The 27,973-nt window shown below is 45.6% G+C and overlaps 1 protein-coding gene across 4 annotated transcripts; it reads left to right on the plus strand.

Moving 5' to 3' along the window:
• The first annotated feature begins 21 nt into the window (after positions 1–21).
• XPO5 (exportin 5) lies at positions 22–27,661 on the plus strand. Of its 4 annotated transcripts, none has more exons than XM_085219494.1 (33): positions 22–265; positions 424–545; positions 1,011–1,083; positions 1,682–1,819; positions 2,139–2,321; positions 3,304–3,345; positions 4,197–4,223; positions 4,557–4,742; positions 5,424–5,500; positions 5,931–6,030; positions 7,438–7,521; positions 7,936–8,061; positions 8,320–8,410; positions 9,846–9,974; positions 10,562–10,677; positions 11,617–11,772; positions 12,226–12,267; positions 12,876–12,983; positions 13,830–14,029; positions 14,612–14,711; positions 14,984–15,165; positions 20,037–20,137; positions 20,681–20,777; positions 21,268–21,404; positions 21,743–21,840; positions 22,365–22,411; positions 22,815–22,909; positions 23,761–23,823; positions 24,307–24,389; positions 24,874–24,981; positions 25,166–25,303; positions 25,435–25,599; positions 26,038–27,661. In XM_085219494.1, exons 1-33 carry the CDS (start codon positions 161–163, stop codon positions 26,179–26,181), a joined length of 3,663 nt encoding a protein of 1,220 aa, XP_085075620.1. In that variant the 5' UTR covers positions 22–160; the 3' UTR covers positions 26,182–27,661. The 4 variants fall into 4 exon arrangements, with proteins under 4 accessions (XP_085075620.1, XP_085075621.1, XP_085075622.1 ...); XM_085219495.1 differs by having other exon boundaries at positions 12,894–12,983; XM_085219496.1 differs by lacking the exon at positions 3,304–3,345.
• The last annotated feature ends 312 nt before the right edge of the window (positions 27,662–27,973 follow it).

Raw genomic sequence — 27,973 nt, forward strand, 5'->3', positions numbered from 1 at the left:
CGCTCATCCCGCCGCGCGTGCGCGGAGCCGCCGTGCCCTCGCGCCTGCGCCACGCGCTCCGCTCCGCTCTGCTCTGCCCTCCCCTCCTTTCCTCTCGGCCGCCCCCCCGCAGCACCGCCTCCTCTCGGCCGCCGGTACCCGGTGGCGCGGTCCCGCCGCCATGTCCGTCGAGCAGGTGAGCAGCCTGTGCGAGCAGCTGGTGAAGGCCGTGACGGTGATCATGGACCCGGCCTCCACGCAGCGCTACCGCCTGGAGGCGCTCAAGGTACGCGGGCGCGGCGGTCCGGCCACGCGGGTGTCCTCGCGGCCGGGCCCTGGGGGCTGCTGGGGCCCGGGGGGCCGAGGGAGGCGGCGGGCTGCGGCTGGGGGCCCTCAGCCTTCTCATCGCCGTATGTGTGTGTGCGTGTGTGTATTCCTCGGCAGTTCTGCGAGGAGTTCAAGGAGAAGTGCCCTATCTGCGTGCCCTGCGGGCTGAAGCTGGCTGAGAAGACGCAGACGGCCATCGTCCGGCACTTCGGCCTGCAGATCCTGGAGCACGTGGTCAAGTACGGCCGTGCTGCTGCTGCTGCTGCTGCTGCTCGGGGGTGGCCTCGGCCCGACTCTCCGCGGCCCTCCTGGGGTGAAGGAGGGGAGGGAATGGCTTCGGGACGGGCTGGGGAGCTCCGTTGACTCACCTCGTTGCCAGCTGTAAACAGGCACGCGGGGTTATCCGTGGGTCTCCGGCGTTCTCCGCACTAACAAAGAGGCTTTGTGTCAGCTCGGTTCTGAGGGCCCTCTCTGTCGCCTCTGCAGCACCGATGCTTTGCGCTTGGCTGCTGCTTTCCAGCTGTGTTGACCCCAGTGATGCCAGCAGCAGCTCTATTGTGGCTTTTTCTTTGAGGGTTTGGGTCGGTGATGTAGGGTTTCAGCCTCTCCACTTTAGGTAAAGAGTTCAATGAGAGTCAAGTTGGAGATCTTTAAACATTTTGACTGCCCTTTCTTTTTCATCTCTTTTTAACACTTCTAACCAGGTACCGCTGGAACAACATGCCTCGTTTGGAGAAGGTTTACCTAAAGAATAATGTCATGGGTCTTATATCCAGTGTAAGTGCCTTCTGGTCTCTGATGGGTCTCATATCCAGTGTAAATTAGTGCCTTCTGGTCTGTGACACATGGTTCGTTCACTTGGAGATAGAAGGTGGGCGCAAACAGAAGAAAAGACGCCTGCCTGTTTTCTAGCATCAGGGACCTGAATTCAAGCCTGGAGTTTGTTATTCTCTTGCTTTGCATCCCTGATTGTTCCAGCACCTGTGTTGGCCATGTAATCTCACGTGGCAGGAGCCTGTGAGGCATGTACAAGCTGCTTCTGATTTCTTAGAAAGAGCATCAGTAAACAGAGGTGTTTTATCCTTTGCAAGGATACTAAAGCCATTCCCTTAGTCGTGTTCACATTACAGTTGTGGTCATGACTGAGTGACTTCCCTTTGAGGAAATGCCTTTTGGTTCCCAGATTTTACCAACTGTGGATGCCAGGGAAAGTAGCAGTGCCACTCAAATTAGCTGGGATGTCGATTTGCCCTGTGCAGTTTTTCGTTTGTTCTCTGTTGTTTAGAGTACTTGCAACCGCTCTGCAATTTTGTGTCAGAATTACGAGTGTGTCATATTTACTTGTTTGTGTAACTCTGCCCCTCTTCTCTGATAGGGAACTCAGAGCATCCTAGAGGAGGAAAGTCACATTAAGGATGTTCTGTCTCGCATTGTGGTGGAGATGATCAAGCGTGAATGGCCTCAGCACTGGCCTGATATGCTGAAGGAGCTGGATACTCTCTCCAAGCAAGGGGTATGAACCACCACTGTCTGTCCTCTTCCAGTCCCTCCTGGTGAGGTTTTCAGTCTTCCATCACTGTGAGGAAAGCCTCAGGAAAGCTCGGGGGCAGGGGAGGCAGGTTGATGATAGACTTGAGGAGTGTGTGTATGATTCAGTGTATGATTCAGTTATTCTGGGAGGGAGTTCTGGGGGAGAGAGAGAACTCTTCTTTCTTCCCAAAATGTGACTTATATCTTCACACAGTGTTTGTTTTCTACATCTCTAAGCTTGCTTCTGCGAATTTTAACGTTTCAACTGTGCTCATGAGGTTTCTTTCATTTTGGGGTATCAGGAAACTCAGACGGAACTGGTGATGTTCATCCTCCTACGTTTGGCAGAGGATGTGGTGACTTTCCAAACCCTGCCTACCCAGCGGCGGCGAGATATCCAGCAAACCCTTACCCAGAATATGGAGAAGATCTTTAGCTTCCTACTAACTACCCTGCAGCAGAACGTCAACAAGTACAGGCGCATGGTAAGCATCACCTCTCATTGGATTCAGTTGGTACTTGGAGGCATTTGGGAACTGGGATGCAACTCACGGGTCTTGGGAAGTGCAGAAGCCATCTGAAAGCTGCTGCTGTAGGTGTGAGGCAGGGATCTGCTGTGCCCAAGGAAAGCTGTGCTGATTATAGCACACAAGGCTGACAGGGTTTGCACTGGTAGTTTGGATTTGCATTGTAACTGGAATGTGTGCCTTGTGAGTGTTGGATTGTGCAGCTGGCTGATGCTCAGGGGTGGATAGCCAAAGGAATTGTGGCAGGAGCAGGTAGATTTGGGGTAGTTTGTGTAACAGACAGTGGTAAAGAGGTGTTGTCCTGGGTGCACATCTACAGTTGTTTGCTGCAGTTGTGATTGTGTTGATGCACCAAAATGCAGGAGTTTCTGGTGGCTCAGCAATGCACATGGGCCTCTCCAGCCCATTCTTCCTGGAGTTCGGGTCAGGAGGCACTTTTCTGTCAAGATGTGGCAAGGAATACTCTTCCCTTTTGTTCAAAGAGACTTTTCCTGAATTCTCAGGTAGAGGCATACACGTTGGTCAGGATACTGAAGGCAAATGTTACCCCAGTCTGTTCTTCTGTGAGGGAAGTGAATTTGAGAGAGTGAAGCAAGTTCAGAAACCGATCTATAAATAGGTTGCTTAGGTGTATCTCTTGTACTTTGCTTTTGTTTTTTTTTTTCTTCTGTGAATTGGAATCCAGAGTTGCTTTTAAATGTGAATCTCGGAAGGTGAAAAAACATGTACTACCTGCCCTCTGTTCTGGTACATTGCTATGCTGAAAAAACTCTCATGTACAACAGAGCATTTTCTGTGCAGTTTGTGATGGTGGGTGGGCAACCCTGGTGTGTTTTTTAGTCTGGTTGAAATGCATTTCCAGGTAAGGTTTGAATTGCAGTGCTTAAGGTTCTGAAGTGTGGCTGCTTCTGCTAACGGTGGAATCTTTCTGATTGGCAAGGTTGGAGCACCCCAGGAACAAGAAGCCCTCACCACTCCACAGGTTAGCAGATCTTTGGGATGTTTGTGCACAGGGTAAACTCTGAGGGTTGGGTGTTCAGTTACCTGTCTGCAAACTGAGACTGGGGCAGATGATGGACAGTTTCCCCAAGAGTGTCATGTGCAGTGCTTTTAAATATGCATTTCTCAATAGTGGTTCAGTTGTGAAACATTTGGGACACAAATTAACATAAAGTAAATGCACAGATTGCATTGATGGACAGTTTCCAAACCAAAACCTTGCAGACAAAGGAAGGAATGGTGCCTTTGCATCTGAAAAGTAAATAAAACTTGTCTATCTGAGGAACTCAAACTGCAATTGCAGTTTGCAGATAAGAAGGTGATGCAAGCAGTGCATTGCCACTGTTAAGTGCTTGGGACTGGGAGTCAGGCTGTAAGCTCTTGCCCTAGCTCTCTTTCCAGCTTCCATTCTGACCGTGGACAAATTACTCATCCATCTTACAAACTAATCTCAGTAGATAAAAGCCACCAGTGTCACGCAGAGGCTATCTCTTGGGTGTAAGAAGCTTCCAGGAAGCACCAAAATGCCTTTTCTTCTTGTCCCTCGTGTCTCCCTGGTGCCTGCTGACTGGAGTGTCATCTTTTGGATGAGAAATAAACTGTGGCTTAACTTGCAATTGAAGGACCTGTTGCCTTACCTGCCAGCAGTATGCAGGAGCGGTTATGATGGCTGTAGCAATGTGAGCAGGAGACTGTTGCAGCCTCTTTCATTAGGGAGCTGTTCCGTGAAGCTGCATCTGTCTGTGTTCTCGAGAACAAGCCCATCCAGCAGTGGCTGGGAGTGAGTATGTGCTGTAGCTGCTCACTTACCATCTCTTTTGTTTTCTTTTTCAGAAGACTGATCTGGCTCAGCAGCCAAAGGTGAGTGGAGCTGTGCAGGATTTAGTGCATTAGTTATTTTTAAAACCAAGACTGTTTAAAAACAGGCTTCTCCTAGGCTTTGAATCTATTACCTGCATATGGGTTTGTTCTCCCATTGTAGAAATTGCTGAGAAGAGAGAAGTGAGAGATGAACCAAGTGGAGAAATGCCAAGATCTTAGCTGATGTCCTCTGTGTGGGGACTTGGACCGACCCTTTTGCTGCCTCCTCACTTTCTCAGAATAGTTCCTGATACTGCTTTTTCCAGAGAGTGGACAGTTTTAGATGGAAATTGGTGTTTCTCCTTGGCTCTGACCTCTTGCCTCTGTTCACAGGCCCAAGCAAATTGCCGTGTGGGGATAGCAGCACTCAACACCCTGGCTGGCTACATTGACTGGGTGGCCCTGAGCCACATCACAGCGGACAACTGCAAGCTCTTGGAGATGTTGTGTCTGCTCCTGAATGAGCCTGAGCTCCAAATAGGAGCAGCAGAGTGTCTCCTAATTGCTGTCAGCAGAAAAGTGAGTTCTTCCTCAGCTCCACTGACTCCTCTTCGTTTTCCTCCTATATATGTATATATATATGTATATATATGTATCTACATCCTATATAATTCTTTGGACTGAACAATGATATCTTTGCCATTTTATTTAAGGAAACAAAATTAAAATTTGACTGCTTTGTGTCAGTGACATTTGTAGTAAATGCCATGCCAGTGCAGCACTTACAGCAGTTGTTGGAATGTTCCAGCTTCTGTGCTTCCCTCTCAGCATTGGAGATCCCCCATTAACTTTTTCCATTTTCTGCAACTAAGAAGTGGGAAATGCTGTCACCTATCTGTGTCATCTAGAAGCTCAGATCAATGACAGCAGGATCTAAACAGGTGATGACCCATATGTTCACAAGCAGCTAAGTTTGAGGCTGAGTATTTAGCAGCTGCCAGTCTGCAGTGAGGAAGAGTTAATGTCAGAGTATCAAATCTTCATTTTTAAGTTCCTGTGGTGGGGTTGCTGGGGGGAGAGTTGTTGAAATCAAGGGTCCCTTTTTTTTTTTTCCTTTGGTAACATTTTTTAATGAAATCCTTTTGTGGACTGCAAGCTTCTCTCCAGGTGAAAGAACAACTGAGGATCTTCTAACCTCACTTGCAGATGGGAATAAGTAGTTCTGCTCTGATCAAAGCATTTGGTTTACTTTGTACATAGGGGAAGCTGGAGGATCGGAAACCTCTGATGGTCTTGTTTGGAGACGTTGCCATGCACTACATTCTCTCTGCTGCCCAGTGAGTACCATCCTGCTGTGATTGTTTCACACAGAACTGCATACTAATAGCTTTCTAGATGTAGCTTGCTGGGTTAGGAGACAACAAAACCATCATTTAAAAAAAAAAAAAAAAGAAGAAGAAACCACCCTGAAAAACTGCTGTTTTTTTCAGATCCTATAATTGTAGGACAAAGTGGGGTAAATACATCAGCTTCCCTAAGCTTTTCTTCTAGCCTGAAATCAGGATCAGAGGGACTCAGAAAGAAAGGAAAATTTAGAAGTTTTAGTTGTCAATAAAGCAATGTTTTTTATGTGATAATAGCAAAGGAAAACCCATCTCCATAGAATCTAATTGTTCCAGTGTTCTCTTATATACAAGATAGTTGGCAGTGTAGCTGTTATTACAGCGTGAGTAACTGTGACCCTGTTTTTTCCATTCTCATTCCCAGGACAGCAGATGGTGAAGGCCTGGTGGAGAAGCACTATGTTTTCTTGAAGAGACTTTGCCAAGTATTGTGTGCACTGGGCAGCCAGCTGTGTGCGTTGCTAGTAAGTCTATTAAATTCCAGCAGCAATCTTAGCAAGGACAGTTCCTAGGGCTGGGAGTGAGGCAAACCTGATGTGACATGGGACCAGTGTTCTCTCTGCACATTTGGTAGTCCTAAGGTTTTCTCCACACTTCTGGAAAAGACAGAAATTACTCTCCTTGCAGATGGGATAACTGGATCCTTCTGAGTTATGGGAATGTGGGATGAAGGAACCTTGTCCGATTTCAGGCTTCTGCTGTCAACAAGAATAATCTCCAATAACCTTTTCAAAATGCTGAAGCTTTACTGAAAGTTGCTTAAGTTTCTTTCTGCTGTTGTAGAAAAACTACTCAAGGAAATTGCTCGTGTTGGAAGCTGTTTAAATTTCACCACTAAAAGTAACTTGGAGTATACCTGTTTGTTCTACCAAGATTCCCTCAAGCTTAAAGAAAAAAAAAACAAACAGTTTCTGTTCCTGTTGTTCGTTTTTGTAATGTTTTGTGTCAATGTTGAGATGAAAATGCACACCAATACTTTGGATACAGTGCTGACTTCTCAATTCCCACTCTCTCAGTTCAGCACAGTGCTTCTGCAGCAAGGAGGGCAGGCTTGCTGAGAGCTGCTGCTTGTGAGGGGCTAAGGTAGCCAGCCTGTGCAAAGATAATAAAGCAGAGAAAATTCTTACAGAGAGGGGAAATTAAAAAAATAAAAATAAAAAATTGAGAATATATCCCTGGCAAGAACGGGCAGCAAACAAATGGTGAGTTATTACTTCCAGTGCGAGCTGTTAGTCCATTGGGAAGTAATGAAACAGGGATTTGAATCAGCTCACACAGATTCACTTGAGAGAGGCAATTCTGAATTGTACAGCTTCAGAATGGGGATCTTCAGGGCACTGGGTCGTGTTATTTTAGTGAGGAGCAGCAAGACCTTGATTTTATGACATCGAGTGAAACTTCCTTTTCCTGACAAACTTTGCAGTAAGTTCCTGGTAAGAGATGTTCACCTATTCGACACAGGAACCATAGAGAGGAATGTGAGTGAAATCTTTTGGGTGTGTTTGCATGTGAAATTTGCAGTTTGTGGTTAAAAATTATGCAGTTTAGGTGCTGATGGATTGGAGCAAAGCTGATACTTGGTAGCAGCAGCAGTGGTTATGAATTTGGTTTTAAAGGAAGTCTAGTATCTGACTAGTCATCTTTTGCTCTTAAAAATGAACATGGTATTGTCAGCAGTACCCCCAAGCTGGTCAGCAGGATTTGCTACTAGGCTGCTAGTTCCAGGAAAAAGCTCACTGTTCTGTGGTTTTGCCTCTGTTCTTTTAGTCTGTGGCCTTGGATATAAACACTCCTGCTTTACCCCTGCCACTTCTGAACCCAGAGTGACGTGTAGTTAGTATCCTGTATAAAGCTGTTTGTCTTCCTAACAGGGTTCAGATTCTGAAGTGGAAACACCCACCAACTTTGGAAAATACCTTGACTCATTTTTAGCCTTCACAACTCACCCCAGCCAGGTATGTAGATGACCAAGTGTGTAGGTCTATGTAAGAATGTGTGACTGTATAATTAAACTAACCTAAGACAGCAGAATTTCTTCTGCCACGTATTGGTTTCCAATCTCTCCATTTCAGATAATAAAGTGGAAGACTGGGTGGTTTCTCCTCCTTTACAATCCCAGTAGGAATGATATCTGACAGAAAAGGGCTGAGTAGAGAATCTAGTGCAGTATTTGCACCTGACCCTAGTATTTATTTAGAGAGATTTTTGCCTTTTTGAAAGTTTGGATTGAGCCTGTAGGGTGCCTTGGCCGCACATAAATAGTCTGTAGTTTGTTCTTGCCTACTGACAACACTGGAATGTTAGCAGTAGAGATGGCAGTACTGAAATCCTTTTCCATTCCTTTCTTTTTCCCTCTCTTCCCCATCCAGTTTCTGCGATCTTCCACCCAGATTACATGGGGAGCCCTATTTCGGCATGAGGTTCTGTCTCGCGACCCCTTGTTGCTGGCTATGATCCCCAAGTATCTTCGTGCATCTATGACCAACCTTGTGAAGGTATGTGGGAACTCTGGGCAGACCGGTGTGAGAAAATGGTTATGTGAACATGGCCTGTGGCTTGTGAGGGAGAAAATATATTTTTACTGGGAGTGCCAGAGACATGGTCTCTGCTGAAGGCAAGATCTCAGGCTGCTGAGCAGACAGCTCCATCTTGGCATTTTGCTGTCTATTCTTTCTGTCTTTATCTCCTTGAAGTGGCATTAGCTGTGATGGCCAGCTTCTCTTCCCCTTGACCTTGTCCACTGTATTCTCTAGGTGGGCTTTCCCTCTAAAACAGACAGCCCCAGTTGTGAATACTCTCGTTTTGATTTCGACAGTGATGAGGACTTCAATGCCTTCTTCAACTGTAAGTTGTTCTCACTTCTTGTGCAGCTGAGTTTGGAGACTGCCACATTGACTTGGTCAGCTTCCAATTCCAATTCCAAACTATTTCAGCCTGGAACTTGGAGCTGAATGAATTTAGGATTTTCCTGTGGAAACTCAGGCATTTCATTTTATGGTTTCACCATCATACTTTCTATTTCACTTACTGGCCAGGTGAGAGGCCAAGTAGCGTTTGCTACCTAGTGTTGAAGATATGCCTTGTGGTGACTTAGATATAGAAAAGAAATGGCCTGGAGTCCTGTTCAAGTTAGGAGAGGAGAGCAGCTTATGAGAGACTATCTCTGTCATTCCAGAAAGAAAGTCTGTCCTGGCCCTTCTAGGGAGATTTTGGTTAAGTACCGATTGCAAGGATTGAGCATATAGAATAGCTGACCTTAATCATAATCCTAAACCAGCAGATGAGGAAGCCTGGATTTCAGTTATTTTGTATTTGCTTTCTTTGTATGTTTTACTTCTTCTAAATGAGTTTGGCTGTCTCTGGCTGGTGTAGTTTGATTCTTACTTAAATTCTTATCTTACGGTTATGTTTGAAGATTTTGAGAGTTGCATTTTTGTGTTGTTCATTAGATTGTTCATTTTACTTAACTGTAATTAATCTGGTTGGGTGTAAATCTGACTAAATGCACAGGAACAGAATCTAAGATTGTTTTAGGGGGTTAAATGGTCTTAAAAATTTTTAACATACATGAGAAAATTGGTTTGAAATGTAAAGTAGAACTATTTGGTCAGACATCTCTTAAACTTTGCAAGCTAGATCTGTAGTCAGTAAAGCTGTTTTTTTTGTGTGTGGTCTTGTCCTGGAATGCTTTGGAACAAATTAAATACCTGTCTTGACTTTGCTTTTGCTCCTATCTTTGAAAATGAAAACAAGACTTCCTGCTTTGGGGTGGGTCCTTGTTCTTTTTTTTTTTTTTTTTGAGTTAGCATTGGCTTAGCAGCTTTTAGAGTCTGTCACTGAACTGGGGTGAGTTTGAATAATGTGGAAAAAGTGCATTTAGCCCATGAAAGTGATAGTTATTTAATGCTGGTTTGATATCTGTACGTCTCTTAGTGCTTTGTAACCAGCAAACATGTCGTTTAAGGATTATTTTTTTAGTGAATAACGGAGACTCAGTTTTACTAAGTCTGGGTTTAGTGTAATTCTCATAATTCATAATTACACTTTAATTGAATTTGTTTGTATGTTAATCCATTGCTCTTCGGTCATTTATATCTCTTTGAAAAAAATGTTTGTCTTGTTATAGCTAGTTTACTCACTGTTTATCTGAGATTACTATACAGTATTGACAAAGCAACAGACAAAAATGTTCCCAGGTCTGCAAAGCTGCAGGTGAGCTTTTGGGAGGGAGCATTTGTAGCATCAGCTTGTTACAAGGTTACATCGTTTTTCACTGCAGCTTTCAGAGCCCAGCAAGGAGAAGTGATGAGGATGGCTTGTCGTCTGGACTCTCGAACTGGCTTCCAAATGGCTGGGGAATGGCTAAAGTACCAGCTCACAGCTCCTGTTGATACTGGACCCATGAACTGTAAGTTTTTTGGGAAAGTAAAATAAAAAATAGAAGGGATTTTAATTCAAACCAAGAAGGAACTTTTTTGATGTTTCTTAATATATATATATATTTTTTTTTTGGAAGGGGAATCAAGAGATGCAGTAGGTTTTCAGGCTTTCATGGTCTTTGCAAGTTGAAAACAAAAGCAAACTGAAAAATTATTCTTTGCGGTCTGCTTCTGAAATAGCTACTGTAGAGCTCCTGGTGAGCAGGAAAGCTCCTCCTCTGTACATCATTTCTCTCTCTGAGACAATTTTGCAATTATTTGGGCCTTGCCATCTCTGTAGCATTATTTTTGTCCAGCGAAGTTCTGCTTGACTGGCAAATCCCTCTGTCAGTCACCTTGATTCCTCCTGCAAAGGAAGGCCACTTTGTGTTCTACAGAGTCACAGTGAGACCTGTGTAGCTTAGTTGCTTCCAGTGCATGCATCCGTGCTGGAATTCTGCAGGGAGAGCTGCGTGACAGAAGTATTTGTGAGGGCTAAAATGATGCGGTATGGGAGCTAATAAGCCTGGTGTTGTGCACGAGCATGGTGAGAGCTGCAGTGTTCTCTTCCTTTCAGCGAAGACAGGCGAAGGTCTCTGCTCCATCTTCTCTCCATCCTTTGTGCAGTGGGATGCCATGACCTTCTTCTCAGAGAGTGTCATCAGCCAGATGTTTCGGACCCTGGATAAAGATGTATGTGAACCACATGCTCTCTTGCCTGTTCTCCTGCCTTCTTCTGGGTTGACTTAAATGGCGTTTGTTTTTGTCAGCCATATTGTCCTTAAAAACTCTGTCGTTAACATTTACCTCCATGCAGAAAAGACAGGTTGTTTGATGAGTGCTTCTTGTGAGTACTCACCGTTCTTTAGATGGGAACAATCTCATACTGACTTGCTGTGTCAGATAATTTTTGGTTCTGGGTGGTGTGCCATGAGAAGTCACTGGAGATGGCATGCTTTGACACAGTGCCTTGTTAGAGGAGGAGAGGACTGCTTAAGCAAAAATTTTCTAAGTTTATTTAAATCATCTTCAAATTTGACCCATTTCTTCTTCTATTTTCTATACTTTTATCTGAGTGAAGTAAACTCATGCTCAGGTAGTGGGAGATCAGAAGATCAGGTGAAATTTCTCTCTGCATTTTGCTCAGGGGCAAATCAAAAAGAAAGCATTTTTTCTCTTAGTCTCAAGTTGACTGGTTTGATTTTTGCTCTGTTAGTCTGCAGTTTAGTTTAGCATTCTAATCACCGTAAAATATTTGCATGGGTTGCTGTGGTTGGTTAAGCATGGAATCTGTTGAACAGTTAAAAGGAAAACTGGGAGCCAGAGAGGGGAAAATAGCCTTTTCCAGAGATACAGGTAACACTGGGGATTTCAGATGGATGTTTTAAGGTTGCTCTAGCAGCAATGTCAATGCTTGCTATCCACCTTCTGCCAACAAGTGCACATAGCATGCAGGTAAACTCAGGTTTGCATTGCTTTTCTTTCTGCTTTTGAGAACAGCTGCCTTCAGCTGAGAGGCCTGATATCACAGCACCAGCAACTCAGCCTCATTCTAAGGAGTTCTGTGTTAACAGGCTGAAGCAGTGTTTCCTCCTCTTTCTCTCTCTTCTTTCCTCATTCCTACCCCTGTAGGAAATCCCAGTGAATGATGGCATAGATCTACTGCAGCTTGTCCTTAATTTTGAAACAAAGGATCCTCTCATCTTGTCCTGTGTGCTCACCAATGTCTCTGCTCTATTCCCATTTGTCACTTACCGACCAGAATACCTCCCACAAGTACTTTCCAAGGTATGTACTTGCAGACAGTGCTAAAATCAGGTAGGTTTTTAGGGAGCCGTGGCCCTTTTACTAAATTTGGAGTAGTTGAAAGCTCTTTACATTCCTGTCAGGGAATCTTTTGTGTTAAAAAAAAAAAAAAAAAAAAAACAAAACAAAAAAAAACAAACAGTAAAACAGATTGAGTCTTGTTCAAGGAGAAATAATGTCAAATAACAAAAATTCTGCAGTTTCTAGCCTTAAATCTCAACATTTAAGTGTACACTGCAGGCAGTTAACACCATGTTTTGTTTCGAGGTTTCTTTGTGATGATGTTTAGTCTTTCTATTTTGTCAGGGGGTCCTTATTGACTTAATGAAATTGCTCTGAAGTCACATGATCTATTCCTTGAGCTCAAAACACCCACAACTGCTAGATATTCACAAATGACATGGGCTTTAGAATTTTTCCTTCCTTTCTTCACAGTTGTTTGCTTCAGTTACCTTTGAAGTTGTAGAAGAAAGTAAGGTACGTCTGAATTAATCTCTACTTATATGCTATAACAGTTGGATCAGATTGCATTTTATTTAAGAGCATGCTGAGTTTGAAGACTGCACTGTAGTAGCTTCTCAGCTATAGCCCTGCTTCTGGAAGGGGCTGTGGAGTCCAGGCATGAATGATCTTTTGTTGGTTGGCATAGTCTTCCAAGCTTTGACTCACAGACTTAGATGGCTACAGGTGTGGTGTGAGACGAGTGCACTGAGCCCTCAAATCTATGCTGCTGCTCCTGAGAGTAAAATGTGTTCATTAGCTGTGGGTAGCCTTCAGTGGCTAGTCTACATGACTATGAGCAATGCCTGTAAAGCTGCCAGTTACCTTGGGGGAGAATGCTTTTAATCCTGATAAAGTCAGTAAGACCCACAGCATCCTCATCCTGGAGTGAGGCTTGTCTGAGCATGGACTTTTTGGGTTGGCTGTAGCTTTGGAGCAAATTAGTTGTTTTGTGGTTGGGGTGTGTGTGGAAATGTTGGGGATTTTTTTTATGTGTACTCATCAGTGAAGAAAACTGTACATAATACATTTGTTTCTTGAAGATACCCTGCATTTTTCTGAACTTTCGTTTTGTTGCATTGAAGTTTGTTGTGTCTGTCCAGGCTCCTAGAACTCGAGCAGTGAAAAATGTGAGAAGGCATGCATGCTCCTCTATCATAAAGATGTGTCGGGATTACCCTCAGCTTGTGCTGGTATGTAAATTCAACTCTGTCCTGCCTCTATTTCAGTTGGATTTTGTGGGATCTTCAGTTTCCTTGGAAACAGCCTCCATTTTCCTTCAAGGAAACAATCCCGCTGCAAAAATGGCAGTGTTTAATTCCCTGCATCCTGCCCTACCACAATCCCAGTAATTTTCTTCCTGAAAAGCTGAATAGTAAAGTGATAAGTTAAATCCAAAAGAGATGATGGTGAGGAGGAGGCAAGCAGCACTGGGTTCATGTTGAATTTCTGCTTTATCACGTATGGTAGTCTCAGTTGATTTGTTAGCTGAAGACATTATCAGACTCATCTTCAGACTTTCTTCTATTACTTTAAAGAATGAAGGAGTCAGAGGAGACTATTTGTTTCTGAATTAGCTTGAGGAGACTAAAAAATACAGATATCAGTGATTTGCTTTTGAGTAAGTCTGAGTAATTCTGAGTTATGTTCGGTTTTGCTGAAGTAAATAGCTGCGTGCTCCTTTCTTCAGCAGTTTTATGTTGGGTGGTGTTGGGTGGGGAGCATCAGAGGGAATTGCTATTTGTTTAAACCTCGTTTTTGAGGATGCTGATTAAAGTTGTTTAGGAGCTCTATTCTGCAGCAGCTATCAAGAGCTAGTATCTTTTGTAGGATGATGATAGAGGAGCTGGGAAGAAGAGATGGTCTTGTGGGCTGAACATTCAGGAAAACTAGAGGTTGAGAAAGAGTTGACTGTGTAGAGAAAAGCTGCTGCTCCAGCTGTTACGAATAGCACAGTACAATCCAGAGTTTTCAACCCCTGCCTTCCCCAGTTCTCCTCCACCAAATGCATGACTTCTCCAATCGGATGTTTTTTCTAGCCCAACTTCGAGATGTTGTACAACCATGTGAAGCAACTGCTCTCCAATGAGCTACTTCTGACACAGATGGAGAAGTGTGCCCTTATGGAGGCACTTGTCCTTATCAGCAACCAGTTCAAGGACTACGAGCGGCAGAAAGCTTTCCTGGAGGAGCTCATGGCCCCTGTTGCTGGTTTATGGCTCTCCGCAGAGATGCAGAGGTATGGGTCACTATTCTCTGAGTTGGAGGTATTACAGAGATAGTCTAGTGTCCCAGTAAAGAGTTAACATACCAAAAGAGGGCGGTGGGATGCTTAGATACCTCCTGTGCTCTGGGGCAGTTGCTGTGTGCTAATAGCATTCCTGCCATTTAAAAATTGTCAGCTGAGTCTAAATGTTGTTTGTTGAATCTCGCTAGGTACGAGTAGTTTAAAATGATAGGACACTTCCTAGCATGCTCAAAGCATTTGAAGAAAGTGAGATGTAAAAGATCTTTGCTCATGTCCAGATGAAGCTAGGAAGCTGCGCTGTCCCATAGCCTTGGGCAGCTGGGTGCGTTTACCCAGCAAGGCTGTCTTCATAAAAGATTCAAAGGTCTTATGTTCCTATGGCCTAAGAGAGCTGAGAGTTGGGAATTATCTGTTTGTAGAGTGTCCACAACACTGCTGCTTTTTTTCTCAGGTTCCCAAGCACAGTGTGGAGTGCTAGCCTGTTTTGTATTTGTTCTTTAGTAGCCTGTACAAAGCTCTGTTCAAAGTACCGTGGTACAAACAGTAATGCCCTGTGCTCTCTTTTGCTGCTAGAGTTCTCTCAGATCCTGAAGCCTTTGTCTCCTATGTGGGTGCAGACAACAAAATTGCTGATCCAGTCATGGAAGATCCTAGTGGCCTGAACCGCTCTAGAGTGAGTATCGTTCCAGGAAAGGCATTATCCAGAGAGAGAGGACTCGCTGTATTTTCTTGCAGAGAAACCAAAGTTTGTTCCTGTTACTATGTTCATTTGCTAAGTGAAACACACTAAGTCATCCTCAGTTAGAAGCACCTTGTGCTTACCTAACACTTCAAATAGTAATGCAGTGTTGCTTTTGAGATGGGATGATGATGGGTTTCTCTGAAAACATATTTATTCAGGTTGTGCTCTGGCTGAATATGCTCTGTTCACATCCCTTGCTGCAGATAAGCTTTTGTGTGTACACCATTCTGGGAGTTGTGAAACGAGCTCGCTGGCCTGCAGCTATGGAAGAGGCAAAAGCTGGAGGATTCCTGGTTGGGTACTTGCCCAGTGGAAGTCCGATCTATCGCAATCCCTGTACTGAGCAAGTCCTGAAGCTTTTTGACAACTTACTTGCTCTTATAAGGTGGGTCAAGTTGACTTCAAATCAATAATATTGTCTTAAGAATTTCTGAAAGCTAAACCGTGATAAATAGATTATATGCTCAGAGCATGTTCCCTCAGTGAAGCCAGTGGGAATGCAGGCTGGTGCAGGTGCCCAAGTACTGTTCCTGACTGTTCATGGTGGGGAATGGCACTGGGGTAACTGGAGCCTTCTGAACATTCATTGGCCTGGCCTACAGAGTCCATCAAAGCCAATGGGAGCTTGGGCTGGGGTTGCCTCCCCCACCTTTTCTGCTATATATCTGCCACACAGTTAATCATTACTTGACTAACATCTCTGCTCTGCCCTCAGCCCCTGCCAGGCCACCTCTCCAGTCACCACCAGAGCAGTCCCAGCTCTCATCACATCCTTTTTGCATTGTTCTTCTCTTCAGAGTTAAATCAAGCTGGTATTGCTGAACATGAATGTCAGTTTCCTAAAGCACTGCCTGCTATTGAAACCAGTGACTAATGCATACTCTCAAGCTGTTGCTGCCTTGCAGTTACTCTCTACACACCACTGGTGTTGTATACATCTAGGGCAGTCAGAGGAGGGAGAAAGATAAGGCAGAAAAGAAGAATCCAGAATAACACGGTTCCCACATTTATAAATTAGAAATTTGTCTCGAAGTAACTGCTGACTGTGGGCTTTTGCCAGTGTCTGGCATAATGCTTCTTGAGCTGTTTTATTAGTAATGCTACATGTTGCTTACCTGGAAATTTGAGGTCTGTCATTGGCAGGAGTCTATTGAGAAAAAGCCTTTTCAGATACACTGAGATATTTCTGCTCCCAGATCTGTGAGGAGGGGATCCTATCATTCATGCTCTGTCTAGACAGCTATGTTTGATAGTCACTGACGAGCTCAAGACTGCTGCTTCCAATGAGAAGCAACATGCTGGACTGGTAGGACGGGCACATGCTGTATTGGCCCATCTCCAGCAGTGCTTCTCATCTCAGACCTCCACATAGCTCATCGAATAGTACTGTGGCCCGTGGGCCACATCTTGTTATGGCTGTGGTCCAGAGGAGCAGTGTTTGTGATGGGTTTGCCTTTTATCATGGAAGGCTGAGCTTTTGGAGCAGGTTGGGTAGAATAGGTTGGGTACCACCCTGAGCAGTGGCCTCGTGCAGCTTCTTCCAGAGCGTGGAACATATTGTGGGATATCAACTACATCGATGCCCAAGATCTGAACAGGCTTCAACAGACAGATGTATTGCTTGTACGGTTGCTATTCTTGCCAGAAGTCATATGTTACTAAAAACACCAGGCATCTCTGTTGCAACAAGTTCAGGAAGTTGTTGTCAACCACTGTTTTCTGTTGGACTTGTATTGCTCTGCCTGTGAAGAGACAGAAACTCTGCGCCTGCTTGTTCACCACCTCCAGGAAAATGCATAAGCTATGTTCTCTTCAAGTATTTCCCCATCACCGTAAAGGAGGAGGCTCCCTTGCTGCTTTTTGTCATAATGCATCTGTGTTTTTCAAGCTTTTAAGAATTTTTCTGAGCACTTGGCAAGTTACATAGAGTGGTTCAGACTTCACTCAGATGATCCAGGTTTTTCTTGAAGCTATGCATTCCAGAGAGAGCTAATGGCTGATGGAGAGCAAGAGATCCTCAACCTGGTGCCTTTCCTGGCTGCTTCTGGACAAAGAGGCCTCTCTCCATATGACAAGTGCAAACTCAGAGGTGTTCACTGTAAATGTTGATGAATCTTATGTCTTTCTGCAGAAGCAGGAGCTGGTGCTATGGTGTTTCTGGTACATTCCTTTGATGACTTTGGGTGCTTTTTTCACGTACTGCTCAGGCTTTCCTTAAAATGGATTGTACAAGAGAATATGGGATTTGGAGCAGCCTGTCAGCAGATGAGAAGTACAGAGACATGAAGGCCAGCTGGTTGGAAGCATCCAGTGTTGAGGATGCATTAATTATCATGGTTGCATTACTGCAAGAGGATGAATGCTTCTCTTATCACTGTGCCATCCAGATCCAGTGCTGCTTGTGTGCTTATTCACAGAGCAGGTGTGGAAGTCCCTTTGCAGGTGGTGTTAGTTGCTGTGTAAGCAAATCTGCAAGCAGCAGCTGCACAGGTCCTCCTATGCAGCTGAAGTGAACTCTATGTCAGGCACCAGTATGCAAAAAAGGGCATTTTGCAGGCAGAGCAGTTGGATCTGCAGCCCTCTGGGCATTGTGTGGCATTTTTCTGCTGTGTTTGCTGATGGATGGAGTGAAAGCTGCTAACCTGATGGGTTTTGGCCAAAGTAAGTAGTTTGATGGTGAGAACAGAGAAGCAAGATGAATGAGAGTCCAGGTAACGAGGAAGATAAAGTAGCTTTGAGTGGTATGGACAGCATGGTGTTTTCCCTGCCAGCCTATATTTCAGTGTCTAACCATCTCAGTAGCTATGTTTATGGAATGATTTTGTAGTTGCTTTGTTAATCATTGCTTGCAGCTTTTTGAGTGATGATTCCATCTGTGGTGCAATATTTCATCTAACTGCTTTCTCGCTTCTGGTTTAAATTGTTCTCTCCTGGGTTTAAGCCCAAGTTACACAAATCTCTAATCACCAATTCAGTCTTGCCTTTAGATGAAGGCATTTCCTGGAGTCAATAGTTATATTAACTGATGGGCACCGCACCTTTATTGTGCTGGGATTTGCAGATGTTTTCATTTGTTGGGGTTTTTTTGTTGTTGTTGTTTTTTGTTTTCTTACAAATGGACTGAAGAAGCATGGCAAATTCTTTGCACAGACCAAGGCTTTTCCAGAACTTCTCTTGATGAGTTAATGACAACATCAAGGCATTAGTGCTGATGAAATAATTGTTGGATAGACATGGGATTCTGTAGCTTTTTCAGTGTAAACAGCTCAAGGTCTAGGTCAAGACTTCAAGCACAGACTGTTCCAGACTCATCTTTTAGCCTCCAAGCCCACTTCTTTAGGCTGAGTCACTCTTTCCAGCAGAGCTGTGGCCATGTCAGAAAATACATTACTTGAAGTCTTGCAATATCCTTTGCTTAAAGTATAAACATCTCTTGAATTCTGTTTTTCCATGCTTTCCTGTGTGTTGGATGCCCAGGAGTGCTGCACACTGATGAGTTTCAGCTGGACCATGCCTCGGGGCTACATCTTCATCATGTACAAGGGTTGTTGGATGCTTTTTTAACTCCCCTGGGGAGTGACTTACCAGCCATTTTCTGGTACCAAGGAGAGCTTGCTAAAATGTGAAGGGAGATTGCCTTGTGAGTGAACATCTGCTTTCCCAGTTGCCAAACTTGAGAAAGTGCTTCAAGGATTCAAACAACGAAGAACCATGACCACAGCTTCAGGATGTGACTGTCTGACCTTCCTGCTGGGGTTAGAGCAGCGGGGTCCCAGGGTGCATCCCACAGTGCCACAGTCCTTGAGTTTGCCCCACTGCCGTCTGCTCAGTGCGAGGCAATGCCACCATTGGCATGGAGGCAGCAGGAGATACACAGGAGGAGAGGTGGTTTTAGCAGCTAGGTTTCAGATAGCCTCAAGCAGAAATGCGCAGTTTCTGAGTCACTGAAACTGCATTGTCCAAACTTTTGGAAGAGGGGCTGCTCCCTGACTTTTCTTTGGGAAAAGTCAGCTGCTGTCCCCTTTGAGGCCTGTTGCATGGTTTGAGACCCAGCCCAGAATGAGAGTATGAGTGGCTAAGAAGTGATTTGTGTAACTCTTACGACACTTAAATACTTGCCTTCCTCACATGCAGTGAGCAGGGAAGTATGAAATACTCACAGAGAAAAATGGGATAGTTGTTGTTTTGGAAATAACTCAGGCTCTCTGCAAACTCAGGCAGCGATCACTGCATTGGGGTCGCCAGGATTGTGAACAGAGACCTTCAAAAAAATATAAAAAAAACCATTAAGACATGAGTGAAAGCTGAGACGCTGGAGAACGTACTGAGGTCTACCCGTGCTCCCTTCCCCCAGCCATTCCCGTGTATCCCCCTGCTTTGGGAAACGCTGCTCTAGGGGGAGATACTGAGTTGCCCTTGATCACCTCTAGCAGCAGGTACAATGGCATTGCAGTTTTGGAGGAGGCTGCAGGATTTGTGCTGTGTGCAGCTGGCGACACCCAGAGTGGAGGTCTGAGGTCTCAAAGGAGAGAGGTAGGTGAGAGAGACACCCCCTGCCAAGTCCAGCTCTGAGTGTCAGTGCCCTGGCTACGAGGGGACCCATTTTGGCCTGGATGGCAAGAACCGGCCACCTGTGGCGGAATTGGTGTCCCTCTCGGAGAGCTGACCACGGCCACCTCCTGATGACGTGGAGTTGTTCCCAGTCGGATGTGTTGTCCAGGGGGCACCTGTGTCTGCCATGAGTAACTCCTGCATTGGACCAGTGTTCTCCCTAGAGCCCCTCCAATGCCGCCTGCCATTCTGGGGACTGTGACCCATCCCTGAGGGGCAGTGTGTGTATTTGGAGCTGAAACAGCCCCTCCCTCTGCAGGGGACTTAGGTGCAGAAGATCTCTTGAGATGACAGAGTCTGTGTCTTGTCGGTTTTTAAAGCACATTCATATCCCTTTGGCCAAGCTAAGAACTGCTGGGAGTTCTTACTGTCAGTGCTTGCAAGGGGTGGGGTGAACCGAAATAAGTAGAAGGGGCAGCCAGGAGATTTGGGACATGAGGTGGAATCACTCCATGTCTCTTTGGGGTGAGCTTCCCCAGTATTTTTGCAGGTGGGGAAGGGGGATCCCATGCACACGTGCTTGGTCTCACCTTCCTCATCGTCTGCCTCAGAGGAGCTGTTCACAAGCTGAAGGAGAGGATCCCACTGTCAAGGGCAAGAGGGGTTGACCCACATGTATATAAACCAAGTGCTCTTCTGTTTCAGGACTCACAACAATCTCTACATGCCAGAAATGGTGGCTAAGCTGGGGGAAACATTTGCAAAAGCCCTAGACATGCTGGAGGTAGAGAAGAACGCCATCCTAGGTAAGGAACTTCTCTTTAGGAACATGTGGGCAGGTTTTTCAGGGCTATCTGAGGTAGTGGTCCACTGAGAGGAGCTGGAGAGCCAGCTTTTTCACAGTATTTGCAGCTTAGTTCTGCTTTGAACCTGCTGAAATGAAAAACTACTAGCTTCAAACAAATCTGTTTCTTCTGCTTGAAATAAAGGGCTTTCCACCAAGGTGCTTACCAGCTGGGCAGGAGTCTGTGCAATGTGGCACTTCAGGTTGCAGAGTCTGGGGCGGTTGATTACAGAGGTGGTTGTCTGCCTCTGAGTAGTGCTCAAGCAAGAGTGAGTGCAGAAACTTGTCCCAAAGGGTAGGAGCCAAGTCCTGCAGTACGGCCCTGTCACTTATTAAACAGAGACTTCTGAAATGTTAAAATGGATTGGAGACCGAAGCCTTTCCAACCCAGCAGAAGAGTGGTCTTGTGGATAAAAGTATAAACCATTACTCGTGAAACCCCACTCCTGAGGGGTGTACTGTTCCCCTTTCGTTGACGTAATTGGAGTTTCATTCTTTCCCATAGGTCTCCCTCAGCCTCTACTGGAGCTTTATGACTCTCCTGTTTACAAAACAGTCTTAGAAAGGATGCAGGGTTTCTTTTGTACCCTCTACGATAACTGGTAAGTGCGCTGGATACCCCAACACAGTCCAATATAGCACAGCTGGAGCAGCTATTGCTGGGTGCTGACGTGTTCTAGACTTATGCTTTCCACGTGCACTGCATTCTCTAATATCCAAGTACCATGTGCAGTGGTGAACTACACTCAGTGGTTGTAGCCTACCACACACATGAACACAGTCACTGGAGAATGTACCCCAAAATGTGGATCTGCTTTTTAGCTCTTCCACAGTCATGTGTGAGCATACATCAGCACTTGGAAGTGCGTTTTACTGCTTAACTCCTCACTGAATCATTGTCCCTCTGCAGATATCCTAGGAAAATAAAAGAAAAAAGAGATACTATGCTAAAATTGATAGATAGAAACTTGATAGTGTTTAAGACCATGGCAACTATGTAATCTCAAGATGACAGCTCTTGCAGCCTTTCCAGGTCACATGCAGGATACCTAGTCTCTAGCACAGCTGCAATTAACCTGTTCTTTATTGCAGTTTCCACATACTGGGGAATGCAGGCCCATCCATGCAGCAGGATTTCTACACGGTTGAGGGTCTTGCCTCCCAGCTCATCAGCTCAGCTTTCATCAACCTGAACAACATTCCTGATTACAGATTGCGTCCTATGCTCCGTATCCTTCTGTCACTGTCTTGGGCCAGCCAGGGAGGCTTTAAGCGTGTAAATCAAAAATCCAGTGGCTTCCTGACATTATTTTAAGTAAGGCCAGGACAAAACAGTCAGAGGAAGAACCAGTCATTTTGCACTTGGGCTAGGTCCCTGCCATTTCCTCCCACTGCCCTGTAGGTGCTGTTTAGTGAGTAGCTGTTAGCAGTGGGAGGGGAGGAGTGGGCCCTTCACCTTCCTAAATGAGCCCAGCATGCTGTCAGTTGGCCTAGTAGAATGGGCTGCTTTGGGCAGCGTAGCAACAGGCCATGTGTGCTGTGTCTCTTCCTTAACTGGTCTGTGCAGGTGTGTTTGTGAAGCCCATGGTACTCTCCTGCCCTCCAGAATACTACGAAACCCTTGTCTGCCCCATGCTGGGACCACTCTTTACCTATCTGCACATGGTAAGAAAACAGATTGTTCAATGTTTGCTTCTTGGCAGCCCAAACTCCTTGTAGCAGCTGGCAGCAAGCAGAGTGTGAGAGCTTCGGTGTCTCTCCAAAGTCAGCAGAGACAAGGGCAGAGCCTCAATACTGAATGGCTTTGATGCAGTTTAGGGGAGCAAATTTTTAGGTGCTTTGAACCTTGGCTTTCCCACCGCACCCCTTGCTGCGAACTCAAACCGTTGGTTATTGGATCCTCAAACTTCAGCCATGAGAATTTGGAAGTGGGAGGCTTTTGCCTGTGTCCCCACATTTTCTTGACAGCTCGCTCGAATTCCCAGTGTCTATACAGACAGGTCTTTGCGGTTGTCCATCACAGTTGATAGCAGTTCTTGTCCCACTCAAAGTGGGGCTGTGTTTAAAGCTCTTGTGCTTCTGTTGAAGGCTACTGTTGCTTCCAAGTGAGACTGCACTAGGATTTCTCTGCAGTGTGGAGTCTTCTTAGGAAGCTATTGAATCTTCTCTTTTGTCTTGGTCTTCAACAGAGGTTGTCTCAGAAATGGGAAGTGATCAACCAGCGAAGCATTCTCTGGTAAGCTTCACCCCTCAGTGAATACTGAAAGTGGGAAATGGGGAGTGGGATGGAGCTTGTTTATGTCTTTTACTTAGCCTTTTGCATACAAAAGAGCCCTGTCAGTAGGGAGCTGGAAAATACTTGTTCTTCTGGGGCTCTGACTTGAACTTGCAGCTTTCTGGTTTTGCTCTTGGACTTGTTATATGGTAATGTTAGTGAGGAATTTGCTTAGCTCATCCTAACCTGGCCACATCTGCACCTCAGTACTCTCCACTTTGCTGAGAGAATGGTGATCTTAACTGGTCTATGGTCTCACTCGCTGTCCCTATGTTTACCGTGATGGTGACTGACTCCCTGTGCTTTGGGAAGGGGAATACTTTAAGACATTGTCTCCCCTCACACAAAAACCTGTTATTTTCAGTGAGGATGATGCTGCAGATGACAACCCTGAGTCTCAGGAGATGCTTGAGGAGCAGTTGGTCAGACTGCTGACCCGAGAAGTCATGGATCTCATCAGTAAGTGAAATCAAGCTGGGTTCGCTGCTATGCTTGGGATGTTTGCCCTGGAAAGGAACTACAGGATTTCCAGCTTGCAGTAAAACTTAGCTATAATGGCCAGTAGCAATTAATGTAATCATTAGAAGCCAAGTCTGAAACAGACCTGTCAGAAACTTATCTCAACCTAGTAAGAGATTACTTTAAAACCTTCAGAAGAAAGTTTTTTGTTTTTTTCCTTTTTTGTTTTGTTAACAATTAGGGCTCTGTGGTTTTCAGCACTGTCCCCATAGGAATCTGGTCATCCTTTGGAATTTGGGTTCTTCCTTTCTGTGCCCTGGAGCCAGATACATGACAGCAAGTCATGGACAGCCTGAGTATAGAATGTTTTTTTTGCTGACAGAAGCATCTCTCCCCACAAGCAATCTCCTTTCTTTGCTTTCCCTTTCTCCACTGTTGAATTTTTGCCAGTGTGGTTTTGAGCAGAGAGGCAGGGAAAATTAACTCGACATAGAGTTCACAGGTCCTCAGCTTTGTATTTCTTCATAAGCCTTACAGTGCTACTGTTCTCCAGTTTTAGACTCCTAGTGATTTTGTGCATTCCTAGTTCTTAGTAATTTGAAGCAGCCCCTGTGCAGCAGGTTCCACTGTGGGAGGATTCTTTGAATGGGTCATTTTGGCCTAGTTAGTACAGTATTTGGCTTTTATTGCTGTGCTTTCAAATTCTTCATATATTTTGTGAGAAGAAAGGTCAGGGGAGACCTGGAGGAAGCTTGAAGCAGCTGTGAGCCCATTAGAGAATGCAGGATCATCTTTGCATGTTCTGAAGTAGCATCTTGCTTCTTCTGCTCAATTAACAATTGTTTTTGCAGCTGTTTGCTGTGTTGCTAAGAGAGGTGCTGAGCATAACTCTTCTGTTGCTGTGGACGGAGATGGTGAGTAAATGCCCACCTTTGCCTTCCCACCCTTTTGGTGCAACAAACACCTTTCTCATTTGTTAAAAGGAGAGGCTGGCCTGCAGATGGAGATGGTGAGGGGTATTGGTGTGGTGTGCAGCTTTCAGCTCAAATCCTGCCCAGTGTTTCTGAAGACCACAGAAAAAGAACAAAAGAACAGCCTGGCCTAAGCATAAATGTGCAATGTGATATGGTTTATGGGGTAGCATGTTGGAGCAGCTGATTCTTACAGGGTCAAGAGGAGGGCTGAGCTGAAGAGTGGGTATTCCTGAGAGCTGCATGGAGCTAGTTAGATGCTAATTCCTGCCCCACAAAGAGTGGGTGCTATCTGGTTGGAGAGATGCCCTGGCAAGCTGTGCCAACAGGCTGACTCTGTGTGCTGTTCCTGGGTTCCCAGCTCAGATCTTGCAGTGTCTTCCTCAGGAGGCCCCATTCACAGTGCTGCTTTTCTCTCTTGTGCAGATGATGAAGCAATGGCCACGGATGTGACTCCTCCTGCCAGCGCAGAGCTGACAGAGCTTGGAAAGTGTCTGATGAAGCAGGAGGTAAGAGCATGCTTTCATTGCCACCATCCTTTCTGTGCTCTCTTTGTCATGCATCTCTGTGGCGCAGATAGTCTGCTTCAGCATCCCCAGTGTGGGAAACTTCTTTTCAGACCATACTTGTTTTTGGAGGGCTGTGTTAATTGTTGCGAAAGCCACAAAGCGCTCAGGGCTTGGAATCCAGTGTAACATTCAGCTACAGTGTGTCAGCAGTTCTGTGGGTGAGGCAGAGGGCATTCAGCCCCCTCAGCACTTCTTGGATTTGCCTCCCAGTCCTGGGCTCCTGGCTTCAGATGGAACAACTCCACACAGCAGCTGCACCTTGTGGTACTCGTTAGGTGCTTTTCAGCACCTCCAGCTGGAGCAGCAGCAGCAGCACACAGGATGTAGAGTCTTTGGTTTGCTTCTTGGCTGCCTTTTGGTATAAATGGTATAAATTTGGTGGAAAACATCTCTTGACTGGTTTATTCCTCTTACTCCTTCTCAGGATGTTTGCACTGCTTTGATGATCACTGCCTATGCATCCCTCTCCTGGAAAGACACCTTGTCCTGCCAAAGAACCACAACACAGCTTTGCTGGCCGCTGCTCAAACAGGTACATACAGCAGGAAGATACGGGTGCATTCTGGCAGAACTGGGAGAGGAAACTGTGAAAGTAGTGAGAATGAGAAGCATGGCTGCTTCACCCCTGGGTTCCTTCTCCCTTGAGAAGGCTGAACTGCTCTGAGAGGGCAGTCGTGTCATATCCTGTGTCTGTACTGACGGTGCCTCTTCCCCAGGTGCTTCCAGGCAATTTGCTGCCCGATGCTGTGTCCTGGTTTTTCACCAGTGTGCTGAAGGGCTTACAGATCCACGGGCAGCACGATGGCTGCATGGCAGCTCTCGTCCATCTGGCTTTCCAGATCTACGAGGCCTTGGTGAGAAACTGTCAGCATGCCAGCTTGTCTGGGGGTTGGTGGGAAATAAATCCTTTGTCTGCTTAGAGGGGCGCAGAGAAGCCAGCGGCCCTCGGGGAGGGCAGCTGCATTGACCATACTTCTCCTTGCAGCGTCCTCGCTATGCTGAGCTGAAGGTGGTGATGGAGCAGATCCCAGATATCCAGAGGGACTCGTTGGAGCAGTTTGATTCAAAGCTTCTTAACCCAACGCTGCAGAAAGTGGCAGACAAGCGCCGGAAAGATCATTTCAAACGCCTCATAACGGGTTGCATTGGGGTAGGTGATATCCTGGGGGAAAACAAGTCTGTTTCATCTAATCCCTGTGCTCTGGAGAAGCGTCAGGGCAGTCAGCCTGCTTAGCTCTCCCTGCCCACCCCCTTTTCCAGCCAAGAGGCTGTTGCAGGAGATTGCAGATTCTATTTGCCCCCTCATCTCACTGAGATACCTTACACAGGGGTGCCTGTAGGGAACTGGGAGTGGAAACATTTGAACAAATCTGTGAAGTGGGTCCTGGGCTTTTGAAGATGGTGGAATTGGATCCCGATGAGCTGACTTAGAACCTGGGGTAGTAGTTGCACTGATTGTTACCCTGATGCTCAATTGGGAAAGACCAGGTCTGAGATTCCCCCCCACCTCAGAGATGCAGGCATGCTACCCTGAGCTGACTGGGGGTTTTGAGGGTGGTGATGACTGATGCCTGTCTGTCCTCTGCAGAAGCCACTTGGAGAGCAGTTCCGCAAGGAGGTTCATATCCGGAACCTCCCATCTCTCTTCAAAAAGGTGAAGCCATCGCTGGAGACAGATGTGCTGGAGACAAATGAGGATGGAGAGGATCTCACTGTGCTCTTTGAGCCCTGAGCCTGAGATGCTGCAGCCATCTCTTTCCTTACTTTGTATTTCATCTCTTCTCATAGTAAGCACACTAGATTCTCCTTGTCACCACCTCTCAGAGCATTTGTCTCAATAAAGCCCCTTACAGGTCCTGTCCCATCCTCCTCCCTACAATGGGATGGGGTCTGTGGTGGCATCTGTTCCAGTCTGTTAAGCTTTCTCTTATTCCTTCCCCTCCCCTACACTGGATGAGCATCTTTAGACCTTTGTGTCTCTGCAAGGTGGGAGCTGACCCCATAGACTGTTAGGTAAAACCTGGTCATCCTATAGCCTTGGGTCACTCTTACTCGACTTCTTCATCCTTCGGGGTTTAGGATTAGTGCAAAGTATAGTGCAGCATGTGAAAAGGGGCTACCTTCATCTTTCTCTGGGTGTTAGTAGCCAGGCTTTGCAGGGGATCCATCGGGCACTGCTGTCATGCCTATCATGCTTGTCTCTAGTGGACTCCTGTTCTAATGGATCCATTTCCCTCCAGGATGCTGGGCTGAGGGCTGTGTGCCAAGGAAGCCTTGCAGTGCTCCAGGATCTCCTTGAGATCAGTCTTTTTAAGGTACAGCTCCTCTGTGGGAGGCAGACACCATCATACATTTATATACATATGTATGTATATATATGTGATCATACAACTTGTTCTACCCATAGCCAAATGAAAGGCTTTGACTTCGTGCTAGCTTTTCTTGGATATCCTTAAGGGGAAGCAGGACAGATTTTATTTTTTTGTCTTTACCATGCCCTGATGATGGCCAGTGCAGGGTGCACAAAATCTGGACCAATGCCTGAAGCACCTGCAAAACAAACGAGATCTCCTCACCTTCTTGCTGTGGAGGTGACAAGAGTCTGTGTTTTCACCCAGCCTGGTACTTCTCAGAGGAGTGTAGTGGGGCAGGAGGAGTGGGGATTATACTGCAGTTTATGGGGAAGAGCCAGGACAGAAACTGGGTTTCAGATGAGGTGAGGCTTGTATCAAACAAGGTTTGCAAAGTTGGTTCTTCTCGGCATGACATATGGTTCATTCAGCATACGCTAATGTTGGTACAGAGCTGCAAGGCTCAGCTCATTTTGCCATTAAAAAGAACCAAGAATTAAATCCTGCTGGGGCAGATAGGACTGAAAAATTTGGGTTGGAAGGGGTTGGAATGCAGAAAAGATGAGCGTGCCTTGGGAATCTACACACCCTCCTGCCCCTGCTGTTCCACCAGCACCCTCTACTTTCCTCCTGGCCTCAAGCATTTTAACCTCTGAGCTACGTGGCTCCTGGCTCTAGCAAAGGCTGGGTGTATTTATTGTGTTGTGATATTTTTAACATTCTGTGACTTCATGCTAGAACAAGGGGTTTTTTTAAATGGTTTTTAGAACCTTTTTTTTGTAGGAATGTTTAAATCTAAAGCTGTCTCTGAACTGGTTGTGTTACACCTCTGAATGTCAGTAAAACTATTCCAGTTTCATATCCATGGCGTCATGACTTCATTTGTATTCAGCCCTCCTCATTCCAGCTGCCAGAAAAAGTGCAGCCAACGAATAGTCAATATATGTTATCAGGGAAGAGATGCACTATTCCAGACTAGCTAATTAAATTTAAAAGCATGGGAAAAAAAATACGTTTAAAGGTATTGGCAGTCAGCTGCATGGGTCTGCAACACAGCCCTGTGAGACAGGTTGGTGATGGCACCCAGAATGGCAAGTTAGGGTCACCCTGTTTCTATTCTGCTTTTAGACCATCACTGGCCTTGCCCTGAACACAGCATTTCCTACAGTGTAG

This window comes from Meleagris gallopavo, chromosome 2, assembly GCF_905368555.1.
Source record: "Meleagris gallopavo chromosome 2, MGAL_WU_HG_1.1, whole genome shotgun sequence".
NCBI lineage: Eukaryota > Metazoa > Chordata > Aves > Galliformes > Phasianidae > Meleagris > Meleagris gallopavo.